General features: G+C 45.1%; 1 protein-coding gene across 1 annotated transcript in view; it reads left to right on the top strand.

Moving 5' to 3' along the window:
• LOC126456606 (monocarboxylate transporter 12-like) overlaps positions 1–16,396 on the top strand; it is a 596,637-nt gene that overhangs the window by 482,423 nt on the left and 97,818 nt on the right. Inside the window, exon 4 of the mRNA XM_050092349.1 lies at positions 12,869–13,037. Coding sequence (XP_049948306.1) covers positions 12,869–13,037 — 169 coding nt within the window. The remainder of the gene's footprint in view (positions 1–12,868; positions 13,038–16,396) is intronic.

Raw genomic sequence — 16,396 nt, 5'->3', positions numbered from 1 at the left:
AATGATGTTGATCAAATCCCGAAGGTCTTCCTGAACGTGGCAAGTCACTAATGTCGAAACTATTCTACTTAAAACGGCAAAACCATTTTCTTATCTTGCTCTGTCCAATATCATTATCCTCACATAGCATTGTTCTCACACACGGTGCAAATGTTTCTGGCAGTTCCCGTTGCTGCCATCCCTCTACTGAACTCAAACAGAAGAACATTACGGAAATGTTCCGATTTCTCCACTTGACACTCCATTCTCTAGCATCCACACTGCCACTCACTATCTCAAAATGATAAAATAACAACATGTAAGCTCAAATACCAATAGTGAACAACAAGTAAAAAATGACATTCGAGAAATAAACTCATAGCTACCGGAATACGACCAGGCAAAACAAAAACGCTACCAACTTATACACAAAACTATTAGTATCGCCACGCAACGTCGTGTCTACAGCCGAAATTTTAATGTAACGGCCCAGAGCTTTACTGATTTACGCCATCTTGTAATTATTTTTCCTTGATCGGTGGGCATGAAAAGTGATTCCCTCCGCCTCCCACTCAATGGTCCCGTAGCTCGGCAACTCATCAGTGGTTTCCAATAGCTAGGGAAAACTGATATTTATGATTAAATTGGCCAATAAATTTTACTGACTTCGCAATTATTTGAGCAGTAGGCCTGTGATTGTTATGGTTGAAATCATTATTGCATGTGTTCTTTGAATCCATTGTTGGAAACATAATTATTGTCTAATTATACTCTCTTTGTACGAGACTGGACTGCATAGCCGCTGAGGCTCCTCCGCTTGTGTTGTACTTCCCACGTGGACGAAGTTTATTGGTGATGGAACCAAGTGTTGCTCCGTCCAGCTGAACGTGCCCCAATGACTTAGGAACGTCAGCTTACTCAGGTTGCTGGTGATGCTGGCTCAGCTGCAGTGTAATGCAGCACACCCGTACCGACGTATGCAAAGCTGACTGGCTGGCGTTGGGTCCAGTGAGAGGCATGAGCAATTACTGTAAGTAGCTGCTGGCGGCAACGAGCACTTTTGCGTTAGGCTCGCGCCATTAAACTTTTCCCCTCTTGAAATAGTGGGCCCTATGAACTGCCTGATACGACAAAGGCTTGCGAAAACATTCACATACTTTCGAAACCTTCCCCACTTTGTATGGATCCGTTCACAGGCTGGCCCTGAAAACTAGCGCTAGTGATAAACATACCAGGATAGCTAGTATGTTTATGACACTTGAACTTGAATCCAAGTTTAGGTGCCCTTTTACGGGGTGTTTCAAAAATGACCGGTATATTTGAAACGGCAATAAAAACTAAACGAGCAGCGATAGAAATACACCGTTTGTTGCAATATGCTTGGGACAACAGTACATTTTCAGGCAGACAAACTTTCGAAATTACAGTAGTTACAATTTTCAACAACAGATGGCGCTGCGGTCTGGGAAACTCTATAGTACGATATTTTCCACATATCCACCATGCGCAGCAATAATATGGCGTAGTCTCTGAATGAAATTACCCGAAACCTTTGACAACGTGTGTGGCGGAATGGCTTCACATGCAGATGAGATGTACTGCTTCAGCTGTTCAATTGTTTCTGGAATCTGGCAGTACACCTGGTCTTTCAAGTGTCCCCACAGAAAGAAGTCACAGGGGTTCATGTCTGGCGAATAGGGAGGCCAATCCACGCCGCCTCCCGTATGTTTCGGATAGCCCAAAGCAATCACACGATCATCGAAATATTCATTCAGGAAATTAAAGACATCGGCCGTGCCTTGTGGCCGGGCACCAATTTGCATAAACCACGAGGTGTTCGCAGTGTCGTCTAAGGCAGTTTGTACCGCCACAAATTCACGAAGAATGTCCAGATAGCGTGATGTAGTAATCGTTTCGGATCTGAAAAATGGGCCAATGATTCCTTTGGAAGAAATGGCGGCCCAGACCAGTACTTTTTGAGGATGCAGGGACGATGGGACTGCAACATGGGGCTTTTCGGTTCCCCATATGCTCCAGTTCTGTTTATTGACGAAGCTGTCCAGGTAAAAATAAGCTTCGTCAGTAAACCAAATGCTGCCCACATGCATATCGCCGTCGTCAATCCTGTGCACTATATCGTTAGCGAATGTCTCTCATGCAGCAATGGTAGCGGCGCTGAGGGGTTGCCACGTTTGAATTTTGTATGGATAGAGGTGTAAACTGGCGCATGAGACGATACGCGGACGTTGGCGTCATTTGGACCGCAGCTGCAACACGGCGAACGGAAACCCGAGGCCGCTGTTGAATCACCTGCTGCACTAGCTGCGCATTGCCCTCTGTGGTTGCCGTATGCGGTCGCCCTACCTTTCCAGCACGTTCATCCGTCACGTTCCCAGTCCGTTGAAATTTTTCAAACAGATCCTTTATTGTATCGCTTTTCGGTCCTTTGGTTACATTAAACCTCCGTTGAAAACTTCGTCTTGTTGCAACAACACTGTGTTCTAGGCGGTGGAATTCCAACACCAGAAAAATCCTCTGTTCTAAGGAATAAACCATGTTGTCTACAGCACACTTGCACGTTGTGAACAGCACACGCTTACAGCAGAAAGACGACGTACAGAATGGCGCACCCACAGACTGCGTTGTCTTCTATATCTTTCACATCACTTGCAGCGCCATCTGTTGTTGAAAATTGTAACTACTGTAATTTCGAAAGTTTGTCTGCCTGAAAATGTACTGTTGTCCCAAGCATATTGCAACAAACGGTGTATTTCTATCGCTGATCGTTTAGTTTTTATTGCCGTTTCAAATATACCGGTCATTTTTGCAACACCCTGTATATAAGTCACTCGCTGCATACTGCGGTACTCTACAGGAAAAGATTATAACACACTTAGAATCCATGACTTCGAATTTTTCATACAACACGAGTGTCAAATCATCTCGCAGAGATAGGGTTTTCGAGAACCTGTGCGGCTCTTATGACAGCACTTCCACTTATATAACATCACAGAATTACGTACTCGTTCTTTTTGACGTATTATCCCCCTTAGTCTCACAACGTATCATTCACACTCACCATACTATTGCCCACGTTACACATTATCATAATGGCTGTTACAACTTGTGACTATGTCGAGAAAGAAGCACAGATGTTCGGCCAGAAGAACTTAGAAACTAAGACAGATTATTTACAAAAAAGAATTCATGAACAGCTTCCTGTAGCCACGCTTTTGATCGTTGCGTATGGAAAACTATTGTTTAAATACACTGATGAGCAGAATTAATACACCTGGAAAGAACACGTCGATTTTGATCAGATGACGGCGTATGCCAGTCGGGGCATATTAGATGTACTGGTAATGGTTTCAAAGTCATCTTCCAACAGTTATCGTAGTGACACAGCTGCCAGACAGCCATCTGTGTCTAATCCTAACAGAGAATGCTCACAGCCAGAAGGCGCAGTTTGGTGCATACGTATGAAGCAAGCAGGAAACTATGCCAAGGAGACGCACTCGTGCTTCCAACAGCCAAATGGGCGAGTACGAAGTGGGTCAAATTGAAGTCTTCCGAGTGACTGGATGGTCCTTTCGGAAAATTGCCACACAAGTTGGCCGTGTTGTGTCAGTTGTGCAACGATCCTAATATCAGTGGTCTCGTGAACATTCTCACACTCGTAGATGAGGTACTGGACATCCAGGCAACACAGACGCCCGCCAGGATCGTCTGTTTTTAAGGGCAGCGGTGGTAGATCGTACAGCTATCACTGCACGCATAAGAGGGCCTGAGAGCCCAGACCTTTCAGCACGAACTGTTGCGATGCGGTTATTAGCTCAGGGACAAGGGCGGCGCAAACCTCTAGCATGTCTTTCACTCACGCCACAACATCTGCTTGCACGGCTCAATTGGTAACGTTGCAGAATCACTTGGAAGATAGAATGGTGTGCCGTGGCCTTCAGCGATGAAAGCAGATTCTGCCTGCACGCAGGTGATGGTTGTTTGCACATACGACACAGACTTGCAGGGGTCTGTCTCATAGAATGTATTCGTCTAAGACACACTGGCTCCAATCCAATCTTTATGCTCTGAGATGCGATAAGCTGCAACAATCTTTCATCCTTAGTATTTCTGGAGGGGGTCCTAACCAGCTCTCCATACGTGCAGAATGCTGTTAGATTCGTTCCTTTGCCGTTCTGGCAAGAGGAAGATGATGCGTTGTTCCAACTGGATAATGATCGCCCACACACTGCCCGTGACACTCAACATGCTCTGAAAGACGCGCAGCGATTTCCCTGGCCAAGAAGATCTCCGGAATAGTCTCCAGTCGAGCACACGTGGGTGTGATGGTACGAGAAGTGACTCGTGCAACTCGGCAAGCAGCAATTCTCACAGAACTAGGTAAACAGGTCGAGAAGGCGAGGCATAAGGAGCACACGTGGGTGTGATGGGACGAGAAGTGACTCGTGCATCTCGTCAAGCAGCAATTCCTACAGAACTACGTGAACAGGTCGAGAAGTCGAGGCATAACGCATCTTAGGACAGTAATCGCCATCTGTACAATCCATTGGACGCCACAGTCAACACCTGCTTTGGCACCTGTGGAGGCTACACAACTACACTACTGTGCATTAAAACTGTTACATCACTAAGATAACGTGCTACAGACGCGAAATTTAAACGACAGGAAGAAGATGCTGTGATATGCAAATGATTGGTTTTTCAGAGCATTCACACAAGGTTGGAGCCGGTGGCGACACCTACAACGTGCTGACATGAGGAAAGTTTCCAACCGATTTCTCATACACAAACAGCAGATGACCGGCGTTGTGTGATGCATCGTATAAGGAGGAGAAATGCGTACCATCACGTTTCCGACTTTGATAAAGGTCGAATTGTAGCCTAACGCGAATGCGGTTTATCGTATCGCGACATTGCTGCTCGCGTTGGTCGAGATCCAATGACTGTTAGCAGAATGTGGAATCGGTGGGTTCAGGAGGGTAATACGGAACGCCGTGCTGGATCCCAACGGCCTCGTAACACTAGCAGTCGAGATGACAGGCATCTTATCCACATGGCTGTAACGGATCGTGTAGCCACGTCTCGATCCCTGAGACAACAGATGCGGACGTTTGCAAGACAACAACCATCTGCACTAACGTCATTTTTTCGGATGAATCCAGGTTCTGTTTACAGCATCATGATGGTCGCATCCGTGTTTGGTGACATCGCGGTGAACGCATATTGGAAGCGTGTACTCGTCATCGCCATACTGGCGTATCACCCGGCGTGATGGTATGGGGTGCCACTGGTTACACGTCTCGGTTACCTCTTGTTCGCACTGACGGCACTTTGAACAATGGACGTTACATTTCAGATGTGTTGCGACCCGTGGCTCTACCCTTCATCCGATCCCTGCGAAACCCTACAGTTCAGGAGGATAATGCACGACCGCATATTGCAGGTCCTGTACGGGCCTTTCTGGATAAAAAATGTTCGACTGCTGCCCGGGCCAGCACATTCTCCAGATCTCTCAACAACTGAAAACATCTGGTCAATGGTGGCCGAGCAACTGGCCACTACTCTTGATGAAATGTGGTATCGTGTTGAAGCTGCATGGTAGCTGCACCTGTACACGCCATCCAAGTTCTGTTGGATACCCAGGCGTATCAACGCCGTTATTACGGGCAGAGGTGGTTGTTCTGGGTACTGATTCCTCAGGATCAATGCACCCAAATTGCGTGAAAAGGTAGTGACATGTCAGTTCTAATATAATATATTCGTCCAATGAATACCCGTTTATAATCTGCATTTCTTCGTGGTGTAGCAATTTTAATGGCCAGTAGTGTACTAATGTTGGTATTCCAGCATGGATCGACATTCGGCACCTCAAAATCGTAGTGCTACTGATCTGTAAATGTAATCATTTCATGTACTCTGTATGGACTGTTGCAACTATAAATCGTGAGTGGATTGCAAACATTTAAACTGGTGTACTATTTTCATCGACGGTGTATACGCTGGCGTATTTGTTTAACCACAGGCGCTCTAACAGCTACAAGCGAAGCCCCTTAATACAATTCCACTTACTCAATAACATTTTCTTCTTGTTATATTTGCCTCAAACTTGATATTTTCTCCCTTGATGACTCCCACTGTTCCTCACACTGAGATTCTCAGATATCATGTCGACCAAACTTCGAGGGACGAGGCACGTTATAACGAAGACGTCGTGGCTAGTGACCCATGTTGTATCCATGGTACCTCAGCACCTTGCTACACTGCAGCATGCGTAGTCTGCTGTTTAGTTGTAACCGACTCGCGAGAAGGACTAGTAATGTATTCTGAAACAATGATCGGTATAAATGGACGGCCTCTACTTTCTGCGGCAGCGACAGTTTATTTTCTGGCACCCACCATAGAAGGCATAAGGGGGGGGGGGGAGAGGGGAATAAAGCGACTTAACAAAACCAACTATTTGACAACGATAGAAACAACTCGCTACTATAATCTATTTACAAAATTTCGAAGTTCCAGCCTATAATTTCGATTTTATTTCTCTGCAAAAATTTGTTATTTTAAAGTGAATTTCAGTTCTTTGAACGGGTTCGATAACTTGAAAAAGAAACTCTACAGCTTGAAGGCAAATAATTACAAGGTCACCAGACATTTTTACTTAAATCTCTGTTGATCCATTGTGGACGCAGGACAGCGACTCGTCATATATTTACCAAGGAAAATCGCCAAGATCGTACGTTTTGAGATGATATTTATTTTATTTTGACAACCAGTTTCGGCATTTCAATATGTAATCTACATTCTCCATGTCTGTACATGAAGTGCCTATGGGGCCTGAAGATGGCATACTGAAATACCGAAACTGGTTCTCAAAATAAAATATATCTCAAAATGTGATTCTGTTTGGCGATTTTCCTTTATAAAAGATTACTTAAACTTTCTTAGGCTTTGAAATTTCAACAAGCAATGATAATTCATAATAAATCACAACAATACTGACCTAATACACATGTTACTCATCAACGTTGACCACGATGACACAAGCAAGACACCATCATTACGTAGCACCCTTGTGACTAAACATTGTAAACAGAACAATTGTATCAACCAGACGAATAACAGCCACCATCTGCCTATTATGTTTACCAATCTGGCCCGCTGGTGTACTCGGCCACAACGTAAGAGCACTACTTGTTCTGGATAGCACACCTTACGAAAGACCCAGTGGCCTTGGCATTAGTTATAATTTAATTTATGCAAGTAGTAACCTGCACAGCCTAAGGTGGATAAAATCGCGCTATGTAGTGTTTAATCAGTGATCAGGGGCTAGTCCCATTCGCCATTCAGATTTTACAAGTAGTTAACCTTGGATTAGAATTACCGAGCTCACTCCACGTAATTGATTGTCACCCCACCGATTGTAGCATACACTAAAGAACAGCAGCTGGCGCTTTGTCACTTGTAACCAAGTCAACAACCTTACTTGCGGCTACTTAACGTCGTCGCCAGCACTGAAAATATAAACCAACGTTGGACACACCTACAAGGCAGTTTCTCCACAATAACAGCCAGCACAGCGTCCTGCTTAGAGATATCTTATCAATTTCAATCACGGGTCAGCAAACCTAACGACGATCATAGAACATGGGCGCAACATTAAAATACCCTTCGTTCAACAAGCAGAGTACTACAAGTGAGTCGTACCGACAGCCCACTAGGGCGGCCATAAGTAAAGCTACTAACACAGTATAGCAGCGACTGCTTCGTAGTCTTGTTACCAAAACGATTGCGAAACACTAGAAAATTGGTTACCCCCATCGTTCACAACAAGAATATGCAAGCTTGTAGCGAAAAGGAACAGACACGCTCAGGAAACAATTGACACTTAAACGAGCAACTGCTCTATGCAGAAACCTCCTCAGCACGACAACCACAAATTTAACTGACCACACCGCGTGCTTGACCTAGAGCAAGTATGACCCACACAGCCACAATCTCGCGTCAGCTCATAATTCAACGATGTAATAAGGTCAGTAGCAACGTACGCTGGCAACTCCCAAGGTGAAGGACAAGCAACTTAAAACCCACTCACCATTCCACTCGCTGCTCGTTCAGTTCATCAAACAAGCCACTGCAACGCTCAACTGTCGACGTTGTTCTACAACAGTAGGAATACAACCGTCTATGCAACGATCGAACTGAAAAGACTTACCTGTTCAACGAAGTCACCTCTGGCATTCATAACCGCACACTGTCCACCGTCCTGCGGAAGTTTCAACCCCTCGGAAAAAAAGAAACGAAAGGTTGAACGTAGGCTTTGCAAAAAAAGTCTGTGTTTTTCATGTCAATTAACTTTGTCTAGTCGTGGCCAGTGAACAGCTTCAATCGCTGGAATGTGATACTGAATAGTTACGAAAGTCCACATTTAAGGATCTTAGGCAGCCCTAACCTCCTTCACTGTCTTACAAACTGTAATGTAGGTCTGGTAGATTCATGTTATTGCACGGAACCTCTGTGTCGCAGAGTGATGAGAAAGCGTGGTCTCTGAGCTGTGCCTTACGGCATTAGGAGCGCTGACGTAAACGTCTGCGGCTCGATTGTGACCAAACTGTGCTGCTGATGATGTTCATCCGGGAGCTACCGCATTAAGATCGTGCAAGCTCATCCATGATTTGATCAGATTATACGTCGTTCCTTTGGTTTGCAGGTTCGTGAGAGAAATGGTCACAAGTGCAGTGCAGGAGAATTTCAGAAAGGATGGTTGAAATGGCTCTGAGCACTATGGGACTTAACATATGTGGTCATCAGTCCCCTAGAACTTAGAACTACTTAAACCTAACTAACCTAAGGACATCACACACATCCATGCCCGAGGCAGGATTCGAACCTGCGACCGTAGCAGTCGCACGGTTCAGAAAGGATAATACCTAGATATATTATGGTTAGGCTGTTATGAATTAAGTGGTCAGAAGTCATGGGGAAGGTGGTCCCATTTAAGGCCGTGTCATGTATAACGCCCGAACGTTGTTGCTCGATGTCGTGCACGGTGAGACTGTAGACATGTTATCTGAGCAGAATGGTATGTTGTGAACGTTACTGCTCTTCGCCACTCAACCGACTTTGAACATGTGGTGATAATTTATAGAAAAAGCATGAGTCATTGCATATCGGAGAATACACAAAAATCAAGAGTCAAAGTCAACACTGTCTATTGTCGATCTTCAATATAGCAGAAACATTGCAACAGAGGTAATTTTTCTACATGCCCAGGCAGCCGCAAGTGATGACCAGAGATATATCAAGATCGAACATCACGTCACCTTCTCGGAGCTGTAGGGAGCGATCGACGGTCTACTATGAGTGATTTTGTGGCCGATTTTGATGTTAGGCTTCAGGAAACCGTTTCTATCAGCAATACATAGAGACAGATGCACAAAGATTGCTTCAGCATTCCATGACCGAACTGTGTCTCCTCGCTGACCCCTCTGTACGGGTCTTAATGGCCGGTTTGGGTCACCGAATATCGTGAGTAGACCATGGAACAATGATGACATGGTCAGATGTTGTATCAGCTGACAGATGCGTGAGAGTGTAGCGTAGGCTACATGTGACAGCATGTCAGCAAGGTTGTGTACACACCGGAGGTGGCCCAGCTGAGGTCAAGATTGTGTTCACATTGCCACAAGTAGGTGCCACTGTCTGGCGGCATGGACCAACAAAAGGTATACATTATGTGGACATTGTTGTAGTCCATCATTAGAGATCGATGTGCCGTGTTTCATCTGCACCCTGTGAAATGTCACCTCTCTGCAGTTCTACGCAGGTGACCTGATGAACTTATTAGTGAGTTCATGACCCCTCATCACCAAATCTTAACACAATGAAGCATTTATGGAATGCTGTCGAAACCTGTGAATGCCTGATGAACTCAACACCAACTAGGTAGTACTGGAAGGTGAGTGAATCACTATCTGTCCTGAATGGTTCCAACACATTCTAGAATCAATGCCTCGACATGTTACTGTAGTTTTGAGGCCGTGTGGAGGTGCGACTGGCATTAACATAAATTTCCCCCTACTGTCTTCTTCGTCTTTCGTCCTTTAAACATAGCCAATTAATTTGTGTGGGTCTTATCCTGTTTTGCAGACAGCAAACAGACGTTAAACGTAAGCTGTGGATAGCTTTGCTAGATTTCAAGGGCTGGCCACTTCTCAGGTAACAGGCTTTAAGTGGCAGTGAAATCTATGTCCTGTTGTGGCCAGTTGGTCTGGGGAGTCAGAAACACGAGCTGGAAAGCTCTGTTGGCACGGGGGCCGTCTTTTAAGCTCCTACAAAAACGATTAAAGGAAAACATTTTTGCTACAAGTCTCAACACCCTTACCCATTGCGCTAGACGCCTTGGGAAGTCAATGCTACGACGTGTTGAGTCTGTTACATGTTCGAAAGGAAGTACTTTCTGTCACTAGGTATCTTGTAAGCCAGTAACTCGGTTTACAATAAATCTGCGTACCACTTTATCGGGTTGCTCCTGAATGCTGCTACTGAATGTAAAGAGTCAGGGTATGAACTGCATCTACATTAAAGCTGAAACACTCCTTAAAGCTGGGGCAGAACGTTGGTTCCCTCAACGAAATTCATTCGATCACTATACAATAGCTTGGAATCTCTATATTTAAAAGGAAGCATCCTGACTGACTCGTCATCGCCCAGCACAAACTGCTAAGGACAGAACTTGAAATTTGGCTAGGGTGTTCATGTCATACTGTAGGCATCGTTTAAGGGGACTTCTCGAAAATCCTTACCCAAGGGGACGAAGTAAGAGATGGAAGTATTTTTTAAAAATATGCCGCTACAAAAGGTAATTTTGAAGCTAGACTATGAAAATTGGCGATTGGTTTCTGTGTCGGATATAAAAATATACCTGTTGCAGCATTTGAGAAATTCAACCCCAAGGGGGTGAAATGTAGGCCAAAAGTTTTTTTTTCAAATAAATCATTTTTAAAGAACTACTTAAGTATATTTTAAGTTAGAACCATGAGAATTGTTGTTTGAATGCTCGGTTTGAAATCATAAAATAGATGTTTCAGTGTTTGTGGAAATTCACCTTCTATGAGGGTGAAATGCAGGATGAAAGTTTTTATGAAATATTTTTGATGCTGAATCTGTGAAATCTAGCATTTGACGTCTCCGTTAGAAATAAGAAAATTTGTGCTGGGGGACGAAATTTTATTTGGAAATACCACCACAAGGATTCAAAAGACAGGATTAACGAACTGCAGCTACCAGGATTAAATTCAAAAGAGACCACGCTTCTGTTGCCTTAATTACCATGAAAAGTCTAGGAGGTGATGTAATTTGTGAACAAAATCAAAGAAACCTACATTAATGGCCATTAGAATTGCTACACCACGAAGATGACGTGCTACAGACGCGAAATTTAACCGACAGGAAGAAGATGCTGTGATAAGCAAATGATTAGCTTTTCAGAGCATTCACACAAGGTTGGCGCCGGTGGTGACACATACAACGTGCTGACATGAGGAAAGTTTCCAACCGATTTATCTTGCACAAACAGCAGTTGACCGGCATTGCCTGGTGAAACGTTGTAGTGATGCCTCGTGTAAGGAGGAGAAATGCGTACCATCACGTTTCCGACTTTGATAGAGGTCGGATTGTAGCCTATCGCCATTTCGGTTTATCGTATCGCGACATTGCTGATCGCGTTGGTCGAGATCCAATGACTCTTAGCAGAATATGGAACCAGTGGGTTCAGGAGGGTAATACGGAACGCCGTGCTGGATCCCAACGGCCTCGTATCACAAGCAGTCGAGATGACAGACAACTTATGCGCATGGCGGTAACGGATCGTGCAGCCACGTCTCGATCCCTGAGTCAACAGATGGGGACGTTTGCAAGACAACAACGATCTGCACGAACCGGCTACCCTTGACGCTGCATCACAGACAGGAGCACCTGTAATGGTGTACTCAACGATGAACCTGGGTGCACGAATGGCAAAACGTCATTTTTTCGGATGAATCCCGGTTCTGTTTACAGCATCATGATGGTCGCATCCGTGTTTGGCGACATCGCGGTGGACGCACATTAGGAGCGTGTATTCGTCATCGCCATACTGGCGTATCACCAGGCGTCAGGGTATGGGGTGCCACACGTCTCGATGTGGCACACGTGACAGCAGTTTACAGTTTAAACAGTGGACGTTACATTTCAGATGTGTTACGACCCATGGCTCTACCCGTCATTCGATCCCTGCGAAACCCTACATTTCAGCAGGATCATGCACGACCGCATGTTGCAGGTCCTGTATGGGCTTTTCGGGATACGGAAAATGATCGACTGCTGCCCTGGCCAGAACATTCTCCAGATCTCTCACCAATTGAAAACGTCTGGTCAATGGTGGCCAAGCAACTGGCTCGTCACATTACGCCAGTCAATACTCTTGATGAACTGTGGTATCGTGTTGAAGCTGCATGGGCAGCTGTACCTGTACATGCCATCCAAGTTCAGTTTGATTCAATGCCCAGGGGTATCAAGGCCGTTATTACGGCCAGAGGTGGTTGTTGTGCGTACTGATTTCTCAGGCTCTACGCACCCAAATTGCGTGAAAATGTAATCACATGTCAGTTCTAGTATAATATATTTGTCCAATGAATACCCGTTTATGATCTGCATTTCTTCTTGGTGTAGCAATTTGAATAGCCAGTAGTGTACTTAACTGTCACCACGAGAAGTTTACAAAAATGTATTTTATGCAATTGCTACGCAGTTGCGGGCGCTAAGCTGGTATTATAATAAACGTGACACATCCAGTTATGAAAGTTTGCACTGAACAGTGTGTGTGGTGGTGTTGCAGCGTGGCTGGGCGCGCTGAGCGCGGCCATGTCGCTGCTGGCAGCGCCCCTGGCGGTGGCGCTGTGCAGGCGCAAGTGGACGCGCCTCTCCGCCGTGCTGGCCGGGCTAGTCATGGCGCTCGGCTGCCTCTTCGCCTCCTTCGCCATGCAACTGCACCAGCTCCTGGTCAGGTGGGTTGCCTCCATCACCTGTACGTTATCCTCCTCAGAATGCATCATCCACAAATACAGGTCGCATTGAGGATATGTTTCGAGGTGACTAATTTGCATGTCTGTTGTTAACATCTTGTAGTGGTGGAGTCTTGGTCGATACATTAGCATAGAAGGCACCATTACATTAGGATGGCATCCTAGCGAGATACTGCAGAAGTGGACACATGTAGGAAAAACCTTACTGTGGTCGCTCGTGCAAGCAAAGGTAACGTAACAATTCTATTCAGCGAACATAACATGAGAATTAATGCTTGTCGGTGTGTGACGTGACAAGTAACTTATCACTATCCTCCTCACTAGACACTGCAGCAGACAATAAAATGTAAATACACCTGTTATATCCTAGCCGGTAATGCCACCCGAGCCCGCTGCCAAAAGGTTGGCAGCATCAAAGTCCGGACGCCGTCCGCATAAGCAGCGCCAGCGAGACAGCAAATCGCCGCGAGTCTGCGCGCGCCACCGCTGGCTTCTGGGTTCTTAAGCGCTGGAGTCGCGAGCGCTAGGACAGTTCTGTATTCGCCGCTCAGTTGTATACTCGGCCCCGAATTGTGTACTTGCTAGTCAGTTGTGTGTTCATCGCAGCAGAGTTGTTGTTTGTCGTCAGCCGACGCTGACCTAGCCGCTCCGACTCGAACTAGACAGATTTCTGTAGACACCGACTTCACTACTGTTTCTGTATCTTCGTTAATAAAGATAAGTACCGACTTTTATTTAATCAGAGTGTTTGGGTTTTCATCTTTCTGTTCACCGTTCCAGCGGACCGGTCGGCCCGCTATTAAAAGTGTGGCGGTGACTTCGTAAGCCGTTTCTACAGCGAATTGCTTGTCGCTACGAACACCGCCACAAAACACCAGTGTGCCAAAACCGTATAAGCACCTACTTAATAGCCGGCAGGGGTGGCCGAGCCGTTCTAGGCGCTACAGTCTGGAACCTCGCGGCCGCTACGGTTGCAGGTTCGAATCCTGCCTCGTGCATGGATGTGTGTAATGCCCATAGGTTAGTTAGGTTTAAGTAGTTCTAAGTTGTAGGGGACTGATGACCTCAGAAGTTAAGTCCCATAGTGCTCAGAGCCATTTGAACCACCTACTTAATAGCACGTTGATCCGTCTTCGGAACATAATACAGCAGCGAATCTGCGTGTCATAGCTTCGTCAATCTTTGGTACGTCTCTGGAGGTATGTGGCACCACCTCTGTTCGACAGGCAAGGCAATTCCTATAAATTATGGGCGCGCAGCTGGTGGCTGATATCGTCCTAGACGCACTCCATGAGGTCCCAATGAGGCTAATTTGATAACCAAGACATCAACGTGAATGCCCTACCGTATTTCTGAAACCGCTTTAGCACGATTCTGGCTCTGTGACACTGACATTTGTCCTGCTGGAAAATCCCATCAGCAGCAGGGAAGACATCAAGCGTTAATGGATGCAGGTGTTTCGCAATAGTGTTCATGTAGTCTACAGCCTCATGGTTCCTTCGATTACTTCTACACGTCCCACTGAAGCCCAGATGACTGTTTCCCATAGTATAGTACTGCTCCATGTTTCTAACACTAGCTCGCCTGTACCATGGCGTACCCAGATATGATCATCGAAATGGTGAATCAAGAAACGTGATTAATGCAACCATGAGTTTCCTGCATCGGATCCCATGCACAACAGTGTGCTCTGCGTGGTGTGCTCTCAAATACTTGTACCTGCACCAGCGTTGTGCACTTATACCGATGTTCTTATTTAGTCTTTCTCTTCTTCTTGTTTACCCCGGCTTCCTGAGATCTCTTCCGAAGAGGCAAGCTACAACTAGTTCCGTAGTGGTGTAGGACAATCAGTGAAGTTACACAGCAGTTAATAATTCATCTTTTGAAACTGCCTGTTTATTGGCATTTATGGAAAGGAAAACACTCTCATACTCTCACGCGGTCAGCAAACTTCGTGATGCATTTTGTGTGTTTAATGGACGTCACTACGTCGCAAATCGTTCTAATGAATTAGTTAAACTACTTTACAGTGTTTCCTAGGCAACGTAATCAACAAGGTGATACGAGTCCCAAATAAAACTGGACCTCCATATTTTGAATAAACTTTCGGTTCATTTTTTTCTCAAAATTAGCACTTGTCTCAAAATTAATTTCTGACTTCCTGTGTTAAGTCCTAACGCATTTGTAACTGTTGTACATGATTTACTGGACAGCTCGATCACGCACTGTAGTGTAACTTATTTCAAATCAAGCACGCAGGTTTCAGTTTTCCCTAATGGGCTAAACTACTCTTTTGTAATAACGTGATGTGTCTGTCTCACGTAAAGTTTAAATGAAACTGCATTTACTCTCCATTCGGGTCTAGATCACAAAATAAAATTACTACATAGGTCAGCGAACTGAACTCGTCTCAGAGTAAAAGCAGCACATAAATTCACACTTTTTTTATGAATAAAAAACTCAAAACACTTTTACATTAAGCAAATAAATTATGGAGTGTAATTAGTAACTAAACATTTGCGATTCTTAATAAACTTCAAGAACTTGTATTTCATAATCAATAAAATTTTATTGCCTGTGATAAGTTATTAGTTTGCTAAAACGGATTCATATTACAGTCAACTCGTATCTGGACGATGACGTCACGAATCGACACGTGCTTGGAATGAACGAAATACATGTACTGAAAAATACTGTTCCTTGAGTAATTTACTGATTTTTATAACAAATTTGGTGACCCTTGCATCGCTACACACTGTCATCAGATCTTCCACAAATCACCGTCCATCCTGGTTTACAGAGCGACCTCCACGTTCTTTAATGAGGTGTGCATTCCCAACACCTTGTCGCCGGCTTGTGGTTTCACCAGTCAACCACTTTTCCATAGAATTTCTCGATAGTAGCACGCCAACGGCCGAGGGCTTCGCAGTTTCCGAGATGGAGGTTCCCAGGGGTTGGGCCGTAACAATTTTCCCTTTCTTAACGTCACTTATGTGGGTGAATGTCTCCATTTGGGGCCTTATCGTCTGTGGAATGCATTGTAATTCCTCTCTGCTTCGCTCATATGCTTTCCTTACTGCATGACTTGCTCGTAATGCTATGAGGTGGCATTCGCTCTTGCGGTGGGCTGTGGACGGAATGATTTGGCTCAACTACTTCTACATCTACTTCTACATCTGCATCACACCCCGCACTAACTGATCACTCCTATTCTGTTTCGGTTGCGAAAGACGCGTGGAAAGAATTATTGTCTGTAAGCCCAGGCACTAGTTCTAATTCCTCGAAATCTCTCTTCGTGTTCACTATTCGACATTATGTTGGGAAAGTAGTATACTGTCCGT

Source organism: Schistocerca serialis, chromosome 2 (assembly GCF_023864345.2).
Source record: "Schistocerca serialis cubense isolate TAMUIC-IGC-003099 chromosome 2, iqSchSeri2.2, whole genome shotgun sequence".
Classification (NCBI taxonomy): Eukaryota; Metazoa; Arthropoda; class Insecta; order Orthoptera; family Acrididae; genus Schistocerca; species Schistocerca serialis.
Note: the sequence above shows the minus strand (reverse complement) of the source record. Positions and strands in the feature narration are given on the sequence as shown.